The sequence below is a fragment of the Schistocerca americana genome, chromosome 5, assembly GCF_021461395.2.
Source record: "Schistocerca americana isolate TAMUIC-IGC-003095 chromosome 5, iqSchAmer2.1, whole genome shotgun sequence".
Lineage (NCBI taxonomy): Eukaryota > Metazoa > Arthropoda > Insecta > Orthoptera > Acrididae > Schistocerca > Schistocerca americana.
In genome coordinates, this window is record NC_060123.1 from 255617303 (window position 1) to 255633881 (window position 16579).

At 44.1% G+C, this 16579-nt stretch overlaps 1 protein-coding gene and 1 pseudogene across 1 annotated transcript in view; one reads left to right on the plus strand and one right to left on the minus strand.

The window, feature by feature from the left end:
* LOC124615882 (cuticle protein 19-like) overlaps positions 1-14109 on the plus strand; it is a 69474-nt gene extending 55365 nt beyond the window's left edge. The window contains exon 3 of the mRNA XM_047144049.1: positions 13235-14109. Within this exon, the coding sequence (XP_047000005.1) occupies positions 13235-13546 (312 nt within the window). The 3' untranslated portion in view covers positions 13547-14109. The remainder of the gene's footprint in view (positions 1-13234) is intronic.
* Positions 11238-11355, minus strand: LOC124617067 (annotated as a pseudogene).
* Positions 14110-16579: the final 2470 nt, after the last annotated feature.

The following is a 16579-nucleotide window of genomic DNA, read 5'->3' on the forward strand; positions in this document are numbered from 1 at the left end:
TTGGCCGTCATATCTCCGATGCGACCCCACCTAGCAACAAAAAAACCAACGTCATAATGTGGCCCCCATTGTCCCATGCAACTTTTGTCCCACAAACTTTTCAGCTACTATCATACTTTCGGAGTTATTATTGGTGGCAATAGTTAATGACTCACCCTGTACCCTGTATATAGAGTGATTCGATGATGGTGACACAAAATTTGAAGGACAGTGGAGACGATAAATGTATCAATGTGAGGTACTGGACTCTGGTTCGGAAACGACCGAATTGGAAGTTACAAGTGAAAATCGTTCTGATACCTCTGACAATGGACCTTTTTTACTGCAAGCTCTTTGATTCCCATTTTTTTGGCGGAGGTAGTGTGGAACAAAACAAGAAAAAAATTGTCTAGTAAACATGGGCTCTAAATTGCATACCTTAAGAGCTATGAGCACATGTTCGAAGAAGATGAACAAATGCTCGAAGGTCTTAATGAATGCACTTTACAGACGATATCTGCTGGCCTTTTTTATTTCGTTTCAGTCCCTACTACCCCCTCCCAAAATAAGGAAATAGAAGAACCTTTAATAGAAAAGGTCCAGTGTCAGAGGTAAAACTCTTGACTCTGCCTTTTTCTTTTTTTTCCATACGAGGATCTCTTACCTCAAAGCGATACATTTACCCTTTTCCATCATACCTAACAGTTTGTAACATATGCACTGAATCATCCTCTTTAACTATCACTAATGGAAAAATCACTAGTCTCTTTCCGTTCTATTTTTGGATGAAAATCTGGTTTCGATATCTACAACTGTTAAGGAAGTTACCAGTGTTTATTTTACGTGGTTCTCTTTACCTGACGGGTGTATCGGGACATTATGTAAAAGTATTTTTTAGATATCTATTCCATGAAATATAAAGGCAGATACAAATGATGGTCGCCAGACTTTATTCAACACCCTAGGTTGAAGTTCCAGGAGTGGAGTGGGGGCCTCTGACACCATAGGTGATGTCCTAACCCCAACAACTATGCTGCTATTCTGTTTAAGAAAAGTGTATGTGTAGTCATCGGAATTCACTTTCACTCATCTTTCCCATAGGATCTCAACACTACGCTGAAAAAAATACTCATTGCAGGTATCCACTAACATACACGTATACCAACCAGCCGAAGATCGATACTGGATGGGTAGCGGCGCATTTAAGATCTGCCAAACCAGCTTAGTTGACTTTTCCTTCACTGAAGAGGTGTGCAGTACCAACATTGAAATCCCACGTTTGAAAGTTGTTCTCTTGCTGGTGCTAGAATCGTCTCCAAGCCCCACTGTCTCTGAAGAACAAAAAGGAACATCGTTTCCCTGCGTGACTCCAGCCAATTTGCCGTGATGAATGTGTCTCAGTAGCTGGTGTTAGTTTCGTTCTCTTCAAAGGAGGCACACTTAGATAACCAGCTGATGTCCTTGTGGATTTTCACCATTAGTATTTGCGGGCAAGAGGAAGAGAGGTTGCGGTGTAAAATTCATGGTCACCATGTTTTTCACCACTATCCTGGGCTAAACTCCAATCGTTTCCGCAGTGGATTGAGGCCCTGTAATAGCTCGGTGAACCCACTGGTGTTATCCGGGAGGAATAGGTCGTGTAGCGAAACTAGACTTCTTGTTCTCCCTCTTATCTTCACTCATGTGAGGAACCATAGAGCGATAAAGTTCAAAGAAGAGCAGAGCGTTTTGTATTATCGACAAATAGGGGAGAGATTGTCACAGACATGATACAGGATTTGGGGTGGACTTCATTAAAACAAAGGAGTTTCTCGTTGCGGCGGGATCTTCTCACGAAATTTCAATCACCAACTTTTTCCTTCGAATGCGAGAACATTTTGTTGACGCTATGCCACATAAGAAGAAACGGTCATCATCTGCCGGTCGTGCTTGGATAGCTCAGTAGGTAGCACTTACCGACGAAAGGCAAAGGTCCCAAGTTCGAAAGTTGGTCCGGCGCACAGTTTTAATCTGCCAGGATGTTTCACTTTTCATCAGCTGTACAACCGAGGTCAGAATTGTGTTGTAGACGATGGTGACTACTTTGAAGGCCAGTAAAGGTAGTTTGTTTGTGACTGTTGTTTCCTTTATTTATTGGGATCATTCCCTGAAAAGATGTAAGGCACCGGAGACCTAAGGTGTCTCAGGCCAAAATATTCAGATAATATCCCTGTACAACCTCTGAAATTTTGAGGTGGGATTCGGGATCGTAGTAGATCAGTTCATGGGATCATTGACGAAGCTAACTTTGTACTTGTATTACATACCGAAAAGCAGAAGAAACTGTGAGAATTTTCGTCATTTCATTAATTAATAAATTCTGTTCCCACACTTTGAGTAGACTGTAGCGGAACAGGTCCTGTTACTCGTCATGTTCTGCTTCTTGAGGGCAAGTTGACATGCTCCATACACCTGCTACACCGGAAACCGTATGTCGCTGCCGGCAAAAAGGAGGATAAGCGTGCAGTTACGTGGGAATCCATGGTCTGAAGCGTGGGAAGTTATTGCTGTCGTTCTGACGGACGCGCGACCTGATCTCCCGATCTTAGAACGTACAGCGACTTCTTCAGCAGGCCGATAATGTCAAGGCTGTCTTGGAAGGATGCAAGACGCATGTATGCCAGATTACTTCTCTTACTTTCCAATAAAAACAAACCGTCAAGAGACTTGATTATATCTGTCTTACAGTTAAACCAACAGCATCGGTAGTTAGCATAGTTATCACCTTGGGATGAAATTATTTTCAAAACTTTTTTTCATTCCCGTTATCTTAACCGTCTCATACTTCGTTGAAAGATGTTACGATATTGTTTATTTGGAAAATTAAAACGAGTATATTGGATAATAAACTAGCTGTAGCAGAATCGGAGGCTAAACGGGAAATAAGATTAGAATTTAAGACCTAGCCGATGAGGAGGTCACCAGACAGACCCTTAACTCGTACTGAAGAACGATTCGGGCTTAAAAATATGGTGACCTCTTCAGTGGAGTCACTTCGCCGTTCACCTGATTTGGTGAAACCAAACACTAGGAGTCAAGTCCCAGACTTACTTACGGAAGTAAACAGACGTGCAGAGCTTCAAGCAAACAACCGTAAGGTACACATCTTCTGATACTGAGTCATTCAGTTTTATAAGTCTACAAACGTGTACATTCATAAAGTGACTCCGTTCTTGTAACAATTATTTTAGTACACTTTGCGGGAGACAAGTAAACACTGCGAAATGCAAATTCCAAGCCACTTATCACGAAATTTACTTTTTTTTCTTTTTTACGAAATCTGCTTCAATGTGTTAGCAAAGATAATGTCTTTTTATTTCTCGCAGTTGTATACATTCTCAGTATATATCCTCGTCAACAGATACCTTCTTAAGGTACTTTTCCCGTGTGTGTCTCGTGTCGTATATGATATCTTAAGAGACGAAGATTATTAGTTATATTCTTATGAGTGCAAAGGGCATACACAGCAAAGCTCATTTAAAATCCTCAGACCCAGCGAGATGCCACAGTGGTAAGAAACTGGATTCGCATTCGGAAGGATGACGGTTCGAGGTCCAATCCGGCCATCTCGATACAGGATTTCCGCGGTTTCCTTAAATCACTTGACGCAAATGCCTGGACGTCTCCTTTGGAAAGCAAATAGTCGATATCCTACCTTAATCTGAGATCGTGTTCTGTTCCTAATGACGGGGAGTTGAATGAAAATCTTCCTTTTTTAAAACCTTTCCCTACTACTGAGGTATGACGTTGAGGTTACTCAGTGACCTATGGTTTACGAAGTATCACCTTTATTTTTGTCTTGATGTGCTACAGACACCGGAATACGACATGGGCGTACAGCGCGTGTATTTTTCAACGATGTATTGCAGGCAGTGGAAAGATTGTATTCTCTCCTCAGGATTGGTCGTGAGCATACATCTGGATAATCCGGAACCAGACCGAGAGACCGCCAAGCTAGAAGCCCGAGAGCGTCAATTGCTTCTCTGCCACGGTTACGCGGTCACGGAGATACGCCGAACGCTATACTTACGACTGCAAATAGATTCTGCACTGCGCATAGCTACCTTGACATTTAACGGGATTTCATAGAGAACTATATCTGGAGGTTGTAATGCGAGGTGCACCGCCGTAACACTTTTACGTGGTCGTCTTCTTGAAAGTGCACTGGTATTACATATAGTAGAAAATTAGAGGTTGCTTCCACGCCTGTGTATCTACGATGCGTAGTTCACATAAGCTATTCAGTATCCTAGTTAAACCAATCATCGCTACTTAATATGGTTTAACAATTTACTAACGACCTAACGAGATAGGTTAGCAACAAAGAATGAGCTATTCCGACATTACAAGGGCGAGATGAGTTGTACAAGGCTGTTCCTTCAATCGCTCCATAAAATATTACATTGAACCACATACCGTAGATTAAAGATTTTACACACGTAACCAATAATAGATTCTTATGGGCGAAGGGGACCGAAGGGAAGATTTGAGCATGACTTGCATTACAATATTAGGGACGTAGAAGATATCTTGAGAGATGAGTGTCCGCTGGGAGCTAGAAATTAATTGGTTGGCGAGGTCATCGGTCCCGTCGGATTAGGGAACGATGGAGAAAGAAGTCGGCCATATCCTTTCGAAGGAACCATTCTGGCATTTTTCCCAAGCGATTTAGGGAAATCATGTGAAAACTAAATCAGGACTGTCGAAAGCGGGATTCAACCACGATTCCAGAGGCTAACGACTGCGCCACCTCACTCGGTGAGCTATAAATGAACATCAAACATCTTTAATTTGTAGAAAGATTAGTTTTCTTAACTGTTTTCTTTACTCAGAGAAATGACACACAGAAGCAGCGCTCTTGACAACGGGTCAATGGTACAAGAAGTAGCTTAAGCGTGCCTTCATACTTTCGCTATCTGCGGTTTTTCTTACTATCATCTTTGGTCATACCATATTTACAAGGTGAATCAGGAGGAAAGGAGCATGCTTTGAAAGGGGTTCCTATTGATGATTTTGAAGCGAAAAATTCAAATGGACATGTACACTTTTGTGGACCGTATCCGACATACAGCTGTTTGAAAATCACAGGCGTCGATCGCATGTGCTTCATCAGCACTCACATGCGAATACAACCAAAGCCACATTCGGCTACGTAGTGTTGCCGTTACTGACTATTTCAATGAGCATTTCACATGTGCATTTTGGGGCGGCGAGTCCTACAAGACAACACGTTGTTTACCTCACGTCTCAGTGCCACATTGGTTGCACGCGTGTACTGCAGTGTTGTTACGTGTGCAGACAAAGCAGTTCAGTCAGTGTAGTGAAAATGCCACATGTCTTCACAAATGTGCAGTACGATGACATGATATATCTGTCGACGGGATCTGCAATGGGAATTATTGGGTCAAATGGCTCTGAGCACTATGGGACTTAACATTTGAGGTCATCAGTCCCCGAGAACGTAGAACTACTTAAACCTAACTAACCTAAGGACATCATACACACATCCATGCCCGAGGCAGGATTCGAACCTGCGACCGTAGCGGTCGCGCGGTTCCAGACTGTAGCTTCCAGAACCGCTCGGCCACCCCGGCCGGCGCAATGGGAATTCTAGAGCCGCTGTAAAGGACCGTACGTAAGAGCTCAAATGAGTAACACAACAGCAAAATGTTCTAAAATTGACGGTGGACTTTTTGAACGTTTTTTGTGAGGAAATGTGTCCGATTACACAAAACATGAGATCACAATGTTTCATTTACGCTCACTTGCATTTATCCTGTTCACCAATGTTTTCATTAGTTTCCTAGGAAGCTGTTAAGAACTGGACATGCATTCGTATGGCCCTTTTTGTTCAGAATCACTAATACCATCACCCCTCAAAGCATGAAAGTTCCCTCCTGACTCATCCTGTATATATAAACAGTTCGATCTGACTCGGTCGACCCCGTACGTTGTGCTTTATTATCTCATTTCCCACGATAAATGGAGATATTATGAGTGTAAAACATTAGTCAAATTTTAGATGCAGAGAACTTCTTCTCATGCACCTGTATACATGATAATCTGCTAGTCTGGCGCTCCGGTTTCCTTATTGCGCATGCCAATGCTTATTTTCGCTACAACCTGGCAGGCCCGAGAACGATTCGCTGTTGATGTCGACTGTAGCTCATTTGAGCTCGCTGTATTTCTTCAGTCATCATAGACTTGAAAGGACTGAAAAGTGAAACGATGACTTCAAATTCTACAGTTGGATTTTTAAGACACGTACTTCGGAAATAAAATAAGACACAAGAAAAAGTGATTGACAAAATAAAGAGGATTATTTTTTATTTTAGAGAGATTATATAGGTTTTACTACAAATGCTTCAGGTATTTATTATTGGACGATAGCAAGATAAGGGCTGAAGGATGGACTGGATCTGCCTAGTTCACTTTGCTTGTTGTCATATAGTCTTCTTTCACGCGGTTCCTAGCTTTTACTATTTCTCAGTAAATACCAATAAATCGTAAGCACAAACTTCATGCAGGCCGGAGTAGCTTTTAAGCCAGAACCTCCTGAGCAGTAATCTTTTAACACTGTTGCCACGCTCAGTTGCCAATTAAATGGTGTAAATTACTCCACATGACATCACTACTCAGCGTATCTCACTGTGTAGGAGACACACAGTTAGGCCACAATCTCTTGCTTAGAGCCTACTCTTCATCATTCCACATTTTGATACCTTGTGTGACTAAAAGGTTGCTCGGAAGATCCACAGGGCTGCTTCTGAGACGGTAGTCTGCTGAACACTGCGAAAAGCTCCCACCTCCCAGCAAGCATACAAACGTCTCAAGCAGACATCCTTTATTAAAGGCACACACAACAACTTAAGAACACACGTCATTTTGCCACCACTAATTTAGCGAGTACGATGGCACTGCGGTAGCTTCCTACTCGTCTGCTCGTTCCCCCTCACTGAAGCGTCCAGTGGCGTGAGGCAATTCATGACTTAGTACAGAAGCCCAGTGCACAATCTTGAGTTAAAAGTAGCACTGACAAGGCGAAATGATCGATTGTCGATATCAGATAGCCTTTAATGAAGCTCTGTTTTGTGAGACCGTGAAGGGTGTAAGACGAAAATGTATTCCATTACAGGAACGGTGAGGTCTTGAGTACAGGTAAGTTCCATGTTATAGTCCACGTTTCAGACGGAAAACTTATAAATTTTACCCAGTCTAAGCAAAGTGGTTGAGTTCTTGTTCATTCCAGTTCCACACACACACACACACACACACATATATATATATATATATATATATATATATATATATATATATATATATATATATATATCCTTAACAGCTATGAGCACTTCGTCTTCGATACTGTGAAACAAATTTCATCTACTTGAGATGTGCTTTTATAGATTAAAGCGAGAAACAAATGTCTAGTAAACATAGGCTCTAAAATGCGCACCATAAGAGGTTTGGATACGTGTTCAGTAGAAGAGATGTGTTTCACAGTGGTGAAGAAGAACAAATACCCATAGTTCTAAAGGTATGATTTTAGAGCCCACGTTTGCTAGGCGTTTTTGCTTCGTTCCTGTCATATTCCTGAATACTGACCATTCTGCCTGGAACACTGTATACTGGGTGGTTATAATTAAAATACTGCTGCGCACGAAAGTCCATTGTCGACTGCAATTATCGTATGGCAGTGAAACTTACTAGATATTATAGAGCGTTAATGCGGAACCGATTTACGCTGGAAAAAATTAGTTCCAGTTTTGGCATCACGTGGTTGGTTGGTTGGTTTGGGGAAGGAGACCAGACAGCGAGGTCATCGGTCTCATCGGATTAGGAAAGGACGGGGAAGGAAGTCGGCCGTGCCCTTTGAAAGGAACCATCCCGGCATTTGCCTGGAGCGATTTAGGGAAATCACGGAAAACCTAAATCAGGATGGCCGGACGCGGGATTGAACCGTCGTCCTCCCGAATGCGAGTCCAGTGTCTAACCACTGCGCCACCTCGCTCGGTGGCATCACGTGAAAAGCCGTCGCTGTCAGTGCAAGAAAGACGTGTAGAAATGATTCCATATGTGAAGAATTAGGAACGGGGTGTGGGCACAACAGATGGAGAAAGTGAGATGGACATAACGCTGATTTCATTGTTAACAGCCGCTTACACAGTTTGTTCAACATGAGCAACGGAGACGTCCACGAGATGCTGTACAGCGCCAGATTTGCACCTGGTGGCCAAAATTTGAAGTATTATTTTTTCCGGCGTGAAACGGTTCCACATTAGTGCATTAACATATCCATCAAGTTGCGGTGCCATAACTACAGTACACAGTGGACCTCCCTGAGTAGCTGCATTGTAATTATAACCCACATTATAATATTTATAAATATAGTTACAGCCGCCAGTCATTATGGTGGTATACAACCATCGTCATGCCCAGTGGTCCTTATGTAGGGGCAATGTCGCTACTCCCGTGGAGTCCACTTGAACCAGAAAAGACCCAAGCGACGAGTTTACGGTTAAATGGGCAGTGTGGCGGAGGCTGGTGAGTCGGCTCTCAGAACGTACATAGGCGGCGAGCCATAGAACCCCTTGGTTACTTTAAAGTGAGTGTGCTGAGCTCATTCCTTATTCTAGATACCGTGCTCTGGATTAATCGCTTATTAATATAACTACGTTTTAATTGTTGCCTGGATGGGAAAGTTCCATCCGTTTCAAAGAAAATTGACATACATCTGACCCAATTTAAAATTTAGGATAGGTTTTTGATATGCTTAGACCCTTTCGACATATATATATATATTCCATACGTGAATTCAAATTATTTAAATGATTTTTTTAGGCGACAGGGACTTTAAAGAAAGTTTCTATCATAGCGGAGCCTACAGACAATACTTGCAAATTCGGACATTGAACGTCATATGTAAACTAATGCAAATCATAGAGCAGGAAGGCAATATTTTTCAGCTGGGCAATATAATTGAATTCTGGATGTCATGGGGTGAAAAGGAATGAAGGGAAGGGCTGTTCCAACATAACCCGCCTCAACCTTAGCAGGTTCAAATGGTTCAAATGGCTCTGAGCACTATGGGACTTAACATCTGTGGTCATCAGTCCCCTAGAACTTAGAACTACTTAAACCTAACTAACCTAAGGACATCACACACATCCATGCCCGAGGCAGGATTCGAACCTGCGACCGTAGCGGTCACGCGGTTCCAGACTGAAGCGCCTAGAACCGCCGGCCACACCGGCCGGCAACCTTAGCAGGCTTCCTTCTGAGTTACAGTACCTGTTCTATACAAACCCCCACCCTCGAATCTTTAAAGAATCGTGTTCCCATTACATTAAAAGCTTCAAACGTCTGGTTATTTTACAAATGAGTTAATGTGTTAAATACTGGCCATTTTAAGAAAAGCTAGTTTTGCACACATTTCAATGTCTATGTCTTACAATGATAAAATTTCGCTTGCACATTCAATCTTATATGCGTATATTGTCTGCAAAATGTATTGCGAGTAGAGTTAGTAGCGAGGAAGTAATAAATTAACAAATGGCTCTGAGCACCATGGGACTCAACATCTTAGGTCATAAGTCCCCTAGAACTTAGAACTACTTAAACCTAACTAACCTAAGGACACCACACACACCCATGCCCGAGGCAGGATTCGAACCTGCGACCGTAGCAGTCCCGAAATTAACACTTCATACCAGGTGCAGAAGTTTTACGGCACGAACAGCGAAACTGTACTAAGCGCTTAACTTTTTCATTTCATCATTTTTGTGAGAGAGGGTTCGTCGCCGAGAAAAAGCTTCGAAAAAGCTCGAAATTATGTTAGAGTTTGTTCCAAGTGGTTACGTGCTCACATTCTCAAAAACTGAATGAATGTAATCTGCACTTTAATATTTGACTTATTGTGTTAAACCTTCAACGTAAGGTTGTACTTCTGAATGAATAATTTATGATCGCGTTTTGCATTTTGAATTTTTAAATTGGGCCAATATTATAAACTAGCTTAGTGCCCACTAATTTGTTCATATAGACTGTACGGTCTGTACAGTCTTTTCTTTGTCGAATTTTTAAGTTGTACATAAACTGCAACAAAACTTTTCAAGCCAATTAAAGCCGTAGAAGCATGGTCTTTTCCGAGTGTACGTCTGACCAAAAAGCTATTCTGGTAGCTGGCGTCCAAGGTATTTGTTAATCATGCGTTAAGCGTTCTTGTGGTGATATTTCCATACAAACTTTCATCCCATAACATATACTTCTTTATGTCTAATAGAGAAATGATTCCCCGGTTCCTATATTTAGCTTTTTTTAATATAATGAAATGTTTTCCTAAAATTATCCACCCTCTGTTTCACCCTCTTGGGGGTCTAATTTAGAAAACACGGAAACAAGTATTCTTTTTCATTTCTAACAGAAAATCCAAATACAATTTTTTCATAGATTTTGGTTTGAAAATACTTTCATAATGAAATAATTTCATACAACTTTTCATCCCCTGTTTCTCCTACTTAAGAGTGAAATTTCGAACAAAATATTCAAATGTATCTGAATTCCTAAGGGACTAAACTGCTGAGGTCATCGGTCCCTTGACTTATACACTACTTCAACTAACTAAAGCTAAGAAAAACACACACGCCCATGTCCGCGGCAGGACTCGAACCTCCGGCGGGAGAGGCCGTGCAACCTGTGGCATGGCCACTTCACGCGGCGAAATTTCGAACATTCCCTTGGTAAATGATGCGTACAGCATAAGATCAACACCGTCTCCTAATTTCAAGTTTCTATCCTCAGCAGTCTTTCCTGGGTGATGATGGTTCTAGTTCAGCCCATTGGGGACTGACCTTCCAAAACAATGTAGTACGAATTTTTTTTCATTTCCAACCTGGAAACCAAATACCAATTTTCAAAGATTCTGCTTTAAAAATTATTTGAAAATGAAAAATTTTCATAAAACATTTCACTCCCTATTTCAATCCCTTAGGGGTTCAGTTTTCAAAAACAGTGAAATGCACTCCGTCTTCAGGCCACAAGTGGCCCATCCGGACCATCCGACCGCCGTATCATCCTCAGCTGAGAGCGCGGATAGGAGGGGCGTGTGGTCAGCACACCGTTCTCCCGGTCGTTATGATGGTTTTCTTTGACCGGAGCCGCAGCTATTCGGTCGATTAGCTCCTCAACTGGCATCACGAGGCTGAGTGCACCCCGAAAAATGGCAACAGCGCATGACGGCCCGGATGGTCACCCATCCGAGTGCCGGCCACGCCCGACAGCGCTTAACTGCGGTGATCTGACGGGAACCGGTGTATCCACTACGGCAAGGCCGTTGCCAAAAACAGAGAAATGCGTGCCTTTTAACTCTAACAAGGGAATCTCTCCATCGCACCCCCCTCAGATTTAGTTATACGTTGGCACAGTAGATAGGCCTTGAAAAACTGAACACAGATCAATCGAGAAAACAGGAAGAAGTTGTGTGGAACTATGAAAAAAATAAGCAAAATATACAAACTGATTAGTCCATGCGCAAGATAGATAATGTGAGCTCAGGAGCACCCTGGTCCCGTGGTTAGCGTTAGCAGCTGCAGAACGAGATGTCCTTGGTTCAAGCCTTCCCTCGAGTGAGAAGTTTAATTTTTTATTTTCAGACAATTATTATCTGTCCGTCCGTCCGATGCGAAAGTCTAAATCGGGCAAGGTAGAAGAATCCTTTTACCCACTCGCCAAGTGTACAAGTTAGGTGGTCGACAACATAGTCCTGTCACGTGACGCACATGCTGTCACCAGTGTCGTATAGAATATATCAGACGTATTTTCCTGTGGAGGAATCGGTTGACCTATTACCTTGCGATCGCCGGCCGCGGTGGCCGTGCGGTTCTGGCGCTGCAGTCCGGAACCGCGGGACTGCTACGGTCGCAGGTTCGAATCCTGCCTCGGGCATGGGTGTGTGTGATGTCCTTAGGTTAGTTAGGTTTAAGTACTTCTATGTTCTAGGGGACTTATGACCTAAGATGTTGAGTCCCACAGTGCTCAGAGCCCTTTTGAACCCTGCGATCAAATGCTTTCGGTTCTCATTGGAGAGGCACGTCCTTTCATCTACTAATCGCACGGTTTTGAGGTGCGGTCGCAAAATAGACACTAAACTTATTACAGTGAACAGAGACGTCAATGAACGAACGGACAGTTCATAACTTTGCGAAAATGAAGAAAGCACACTTTTCACTCGAGGGAAGACTTGAACCAAGGACCTCTTGGTCCGCAGCTGCTCACGCTAACGACGGGACCACTGTGCTCCTCAGTCCTCATTAACCATGATGTTGCCTATCTTGGACTACTCAGTTTGTATATTTTGCTTATTTTTTTTCATAGTTCCACACAGCTTCTTCCTGTTTTCTCGATTGATCTGTGTTCAGTTTTTCAAGGCCTATCCACTGTGCCAACTTATAACTAAATCTGAGGGGGGTGCGATGGGGAGGTTCCCTTGTAAGAGAGAAGCCAAATACAAATTTTCATACATTTAGTTTCCAAAATGATTGCATAATGAAATATTTCCATCAAAACTTTCATCGCCTACTTCACCCCTTAGTAGTTAATTGTCCAAAGACAGTGGAACACATAATGTTTTTATTTTCAACCTGGAAGGCAGATTCAAACTGCAATAAACTTCGCTTTAAAATGCTTTCATAATGAAGTATTTTCAAAAAACTTTTCACCCCTATTTGACCCCCCTTAGGGATGGAATTTCTAAAAGTCCTTTGGTTGGTTCAAATGGCTCTGAGCACTATGGGACTTAACTGCTGTGGTCATCAGTCCCCTAGAACTACTTAAACCTAACTAACCTAAGGACAGTACACACATCCATGCCCGAGGCAGGATTCGAACCTGCGACCGTAGCGGTCACGCGGTTCCAGACTGTAGCGCCTAAAACCGCTCGGCCATCCCGGCCGGCTAAAAGTCTCATCTTAAACAACGCCTATAGTATACGATCAACACCCACTGCAAATTTCAAGCTTCGATCCGTACTGGTTTGGGCTGGGCGATGATGACTCAGCCGGTCAGCCAGTCAGTCGGGACATTGCCTTTCATACACAGAGACTGAAAATGAAACTTTTGTTGCCACTGGTAGCAGACAGGACATGCAACTGGGTTTGGGTGACAGTGCCCCACAGTAATATAGTCAGTCGACTGACACCTGTTTCTGCGGGTGTTGCAGGGTGACCACCACCACGACCACGTCCACGTGCCCGGCATGCCCTTCGACTTCGAGTACGCTGTGAAGGACGACGCCCACGGCGCCGACTACGCGCACCGCGCCAACAGCAACGGCGACGTGGTGCAGGGCGAGTACCGCAACCTGCTGCCCGACGGCCGCGTCCAGGTGGTGCGCTACACCGCCGACTGGGCCACCGGCTTCCACGCGGAGGTCTCGTACCAGGGCGAGGCGAGCTACCCGGCGCCCGCGCCTGCCGGCGCCTACGGGCCGCCCCAGCAGCAGCAGCAGCCGCCGCAGCAGACCGGATACTGACCGCCGCCCGCACACACGACGACTCAGCCACCGCCGGGGGCGCGCCCGTCTCTCAAACTCCGCCCCCACTACGCTCTATTGTAGCCCCCCAAAACAGCCACCCTGACAGGCGGGGGGTAATCCCTCTGATTGCTACAACCTGCCTTATTCACACGTCGACTCAGCAGTTCCACACACTACGAAAAGGCCAAAACACCTACGCCCACGAATCTGTTAATATTGCAATAGAGCTGCAGTGGGAAAATGTCCAGTTACCTACGGCATTTATACCGCCGTCGGGGACTATTATTTGCGTCCACCCGGTGGTGGCGAAAGCTAATATTTATGTGTACGAGAGAGAGTGAGAGAGAGAATGAGAGAGCTCCGTCCGCAGACGGTCGCACCGCCGGCCGGAGCAAAAAGACGATGGCGGGCAGCCTTGCCAGCACATTTGGTGCGCTTCGCTCGTTAGCGCGTTAACCGAGTGCGCGACAGTGTTGCGTCAGATAATCTGTGCGAAAGTGTTAATGTCACGTACTGCTCTTTTCATAATGTACAAAAAATAAATATACTACTCAACTAAACCTACATTCTTTTCTATTGTGTGTTTCAAAGAACCTACTCCCCCACTTGCCATCACTTGTGCCACCTGGAGTAAATTTTCCACACAATAGTGAACACATTTTGTTCAGAGATACTGAGTGAATGTTCGTATACACTACTGGCCATTAAAACTGCTACACCAAGAACAAATGCAGATGATAAACCTGTATTCATTCGACAGATATATTATACTAGAACTGACATGTGATTACATTTTCACGCAATTTCTGTGCATAGATCCTAAGAAATCAGTACCCAGAACAACCACCTCTGGCCGTAATAACGGGCTTGATACGCCTGGGCATTGAGTCAAACAGAGCTTGGATGGCGTGTACAGGTACAGCTGCCCATGCAGCTTCAACACGACACCACAGTTCATCAAGAGTAGTGACTGGCGTATTGTGACGAGCCAGTTGCTTGGCCGCTATTGACCAGAGGCTTCCAATTGGTGAGAGAATTGGAGAATGTGCTGGTCAGGGCAGCAGTCGAACATTTTCTGTATCCACAAAGGCCCGTATAGGATCTGCAACATGCGGTCGTGCGTTATTCTGCTGAAATGTAGGGTTTCGCAGGGATCGAATGAAGGGTAGAGCCAAGGGTCGTAACACATCTGAAATGTAACGTCCACTGTTCAAAGCGTCGTCAATGCGAACAAGAGGTGACCGAGGCGTGTAACCAAAGGCATCCCATACCATCACGCCAGGTGATACGCCAGTATGGCGACGACGAATACACGCTCCCAATGTGCGTTCAACGCGATGTCGCCAAACACGGATGCCACCATCATGATTCTGTAAACAGAAACTGGATTCATCCGAAAAAATGACGTTTTGCTATTCGTGCACCCAGGATCGTCGTTGAGTACACCATCGCAGGCGCTCATGTCTGTGATGCAGCGTCAAGGGTAACCGCAGCCATGGTCTCTGAGCTGATCGTCCATGCTGCTGCAAACGTCGTCGAACTGTTCGTGCAGATGATTGTTGTCTCGCAAACGTCCACATCTGTTGACATAGGGGTCGAGACATGGCTGCACGATCCCTTACAGCCATGCGGATAAGATGCCTGTCATCTCGAGTCCTAGTGATAGGAGGCCGTTGGGATCCAGCACGGCGTTCCGTATTACCCTCCAGAACCCACCGATTCCATATTCTGCTAACAGTTACTGGATCTCGACCAACGCGAGCACCTATGTCGCGATTCGATAAACCGCAATCGCGATAAGCTACAATCCGACCTTTATCAAAGTCGGGAACGTGATGGTACGCATTTCTCCTCCTTACGCGAGGCACCACAACAACGTTTAACCAGGCAACGCCGGTCAACTGCTGTTTGTGTATGAGAAATCGGTTGGAAACTTTCCTTATGTCAGCACGTTGTAGGTGTCGCCAGCGGCGCCAACCTTGTGTGAATGCTCTGAAAAGCTAATCATTTGCATATCACAGTAACTTCTTCCTGTCCGTTACATTTCGCGTCTGTAGCATGTCATCTTCTTGGTGTAGCAATTTTAGTGGCCAGTAGTGTAAGAGGAGTTCTTGGTCGTTTTCCAAATATATTTGCTGTTTGTATGTTAGATATTTATTACATCCCTTATGCCCTTTTTTTCTTCATTTCTTTGTTATTTACGCTGCTTGACAGTTGCAAAGGAACAAGTGATGCTTGCTAAGGATCAACTGCCAATCGCTACGCAGTAACCGACAGCTGCCACGGATCACCTGACAAAAAATATATTAAATATATTAAAAGAAAATGTAGGGGATGGTAAGTGTTAGCTGCAGCGAACGCTCTGTATATATTCGACAGTTCAAGCAATAAAGTGACTGTCGAAACCCGTTTTGGTACCGATTAGTGCGACGTTATGTAGGGTACGGCAACACGTCTGCAAGACGTCATTTGAGAGCCTTCGATCGTGGACGAACAGATAACGGCTCGTAGCCGCTGTGTCACTACTGTGCTTACAGTTAATGGGTGTGTCCAGATGTGTCATCACGAGATTAAAAAAGGCCCCTGAAGGTGGGAATGTTATGTGAAAGCATGCCGCTGGTCGCCGTTGAACACGTGATTTTGCCAGAAGCATTTCGCGGCCATTAAATCAGGTTGTTTTGTATACTCAAAAGCCTGTTAAACCCATCCCACTTTAAAAAAGGCATCATCGAGAAGGAGTTCATTGGTACAGGGAGCAAAAGTGGTCCAGAGTGAGACTCTCTGATGAATCCTTCTTCTCTCTCTTCTCTGTAGCATGTGAGTCTAGCCACCAGTTGTGAAATGCGGTAGGGAGCTGGTGTTGAGTGGAAAGGTTCTGAGCCATAATGAATTGATTATTGTTTCTAAAAACACTAATGAATTTATTTTGTAAGAAGCAAAAATCCAACAATAACATTCACAAATTGCCTCAAGAGCTGAACAAATTTCAATAACACAACCGATAGCAAACACCTCAAAACGGCTACACTG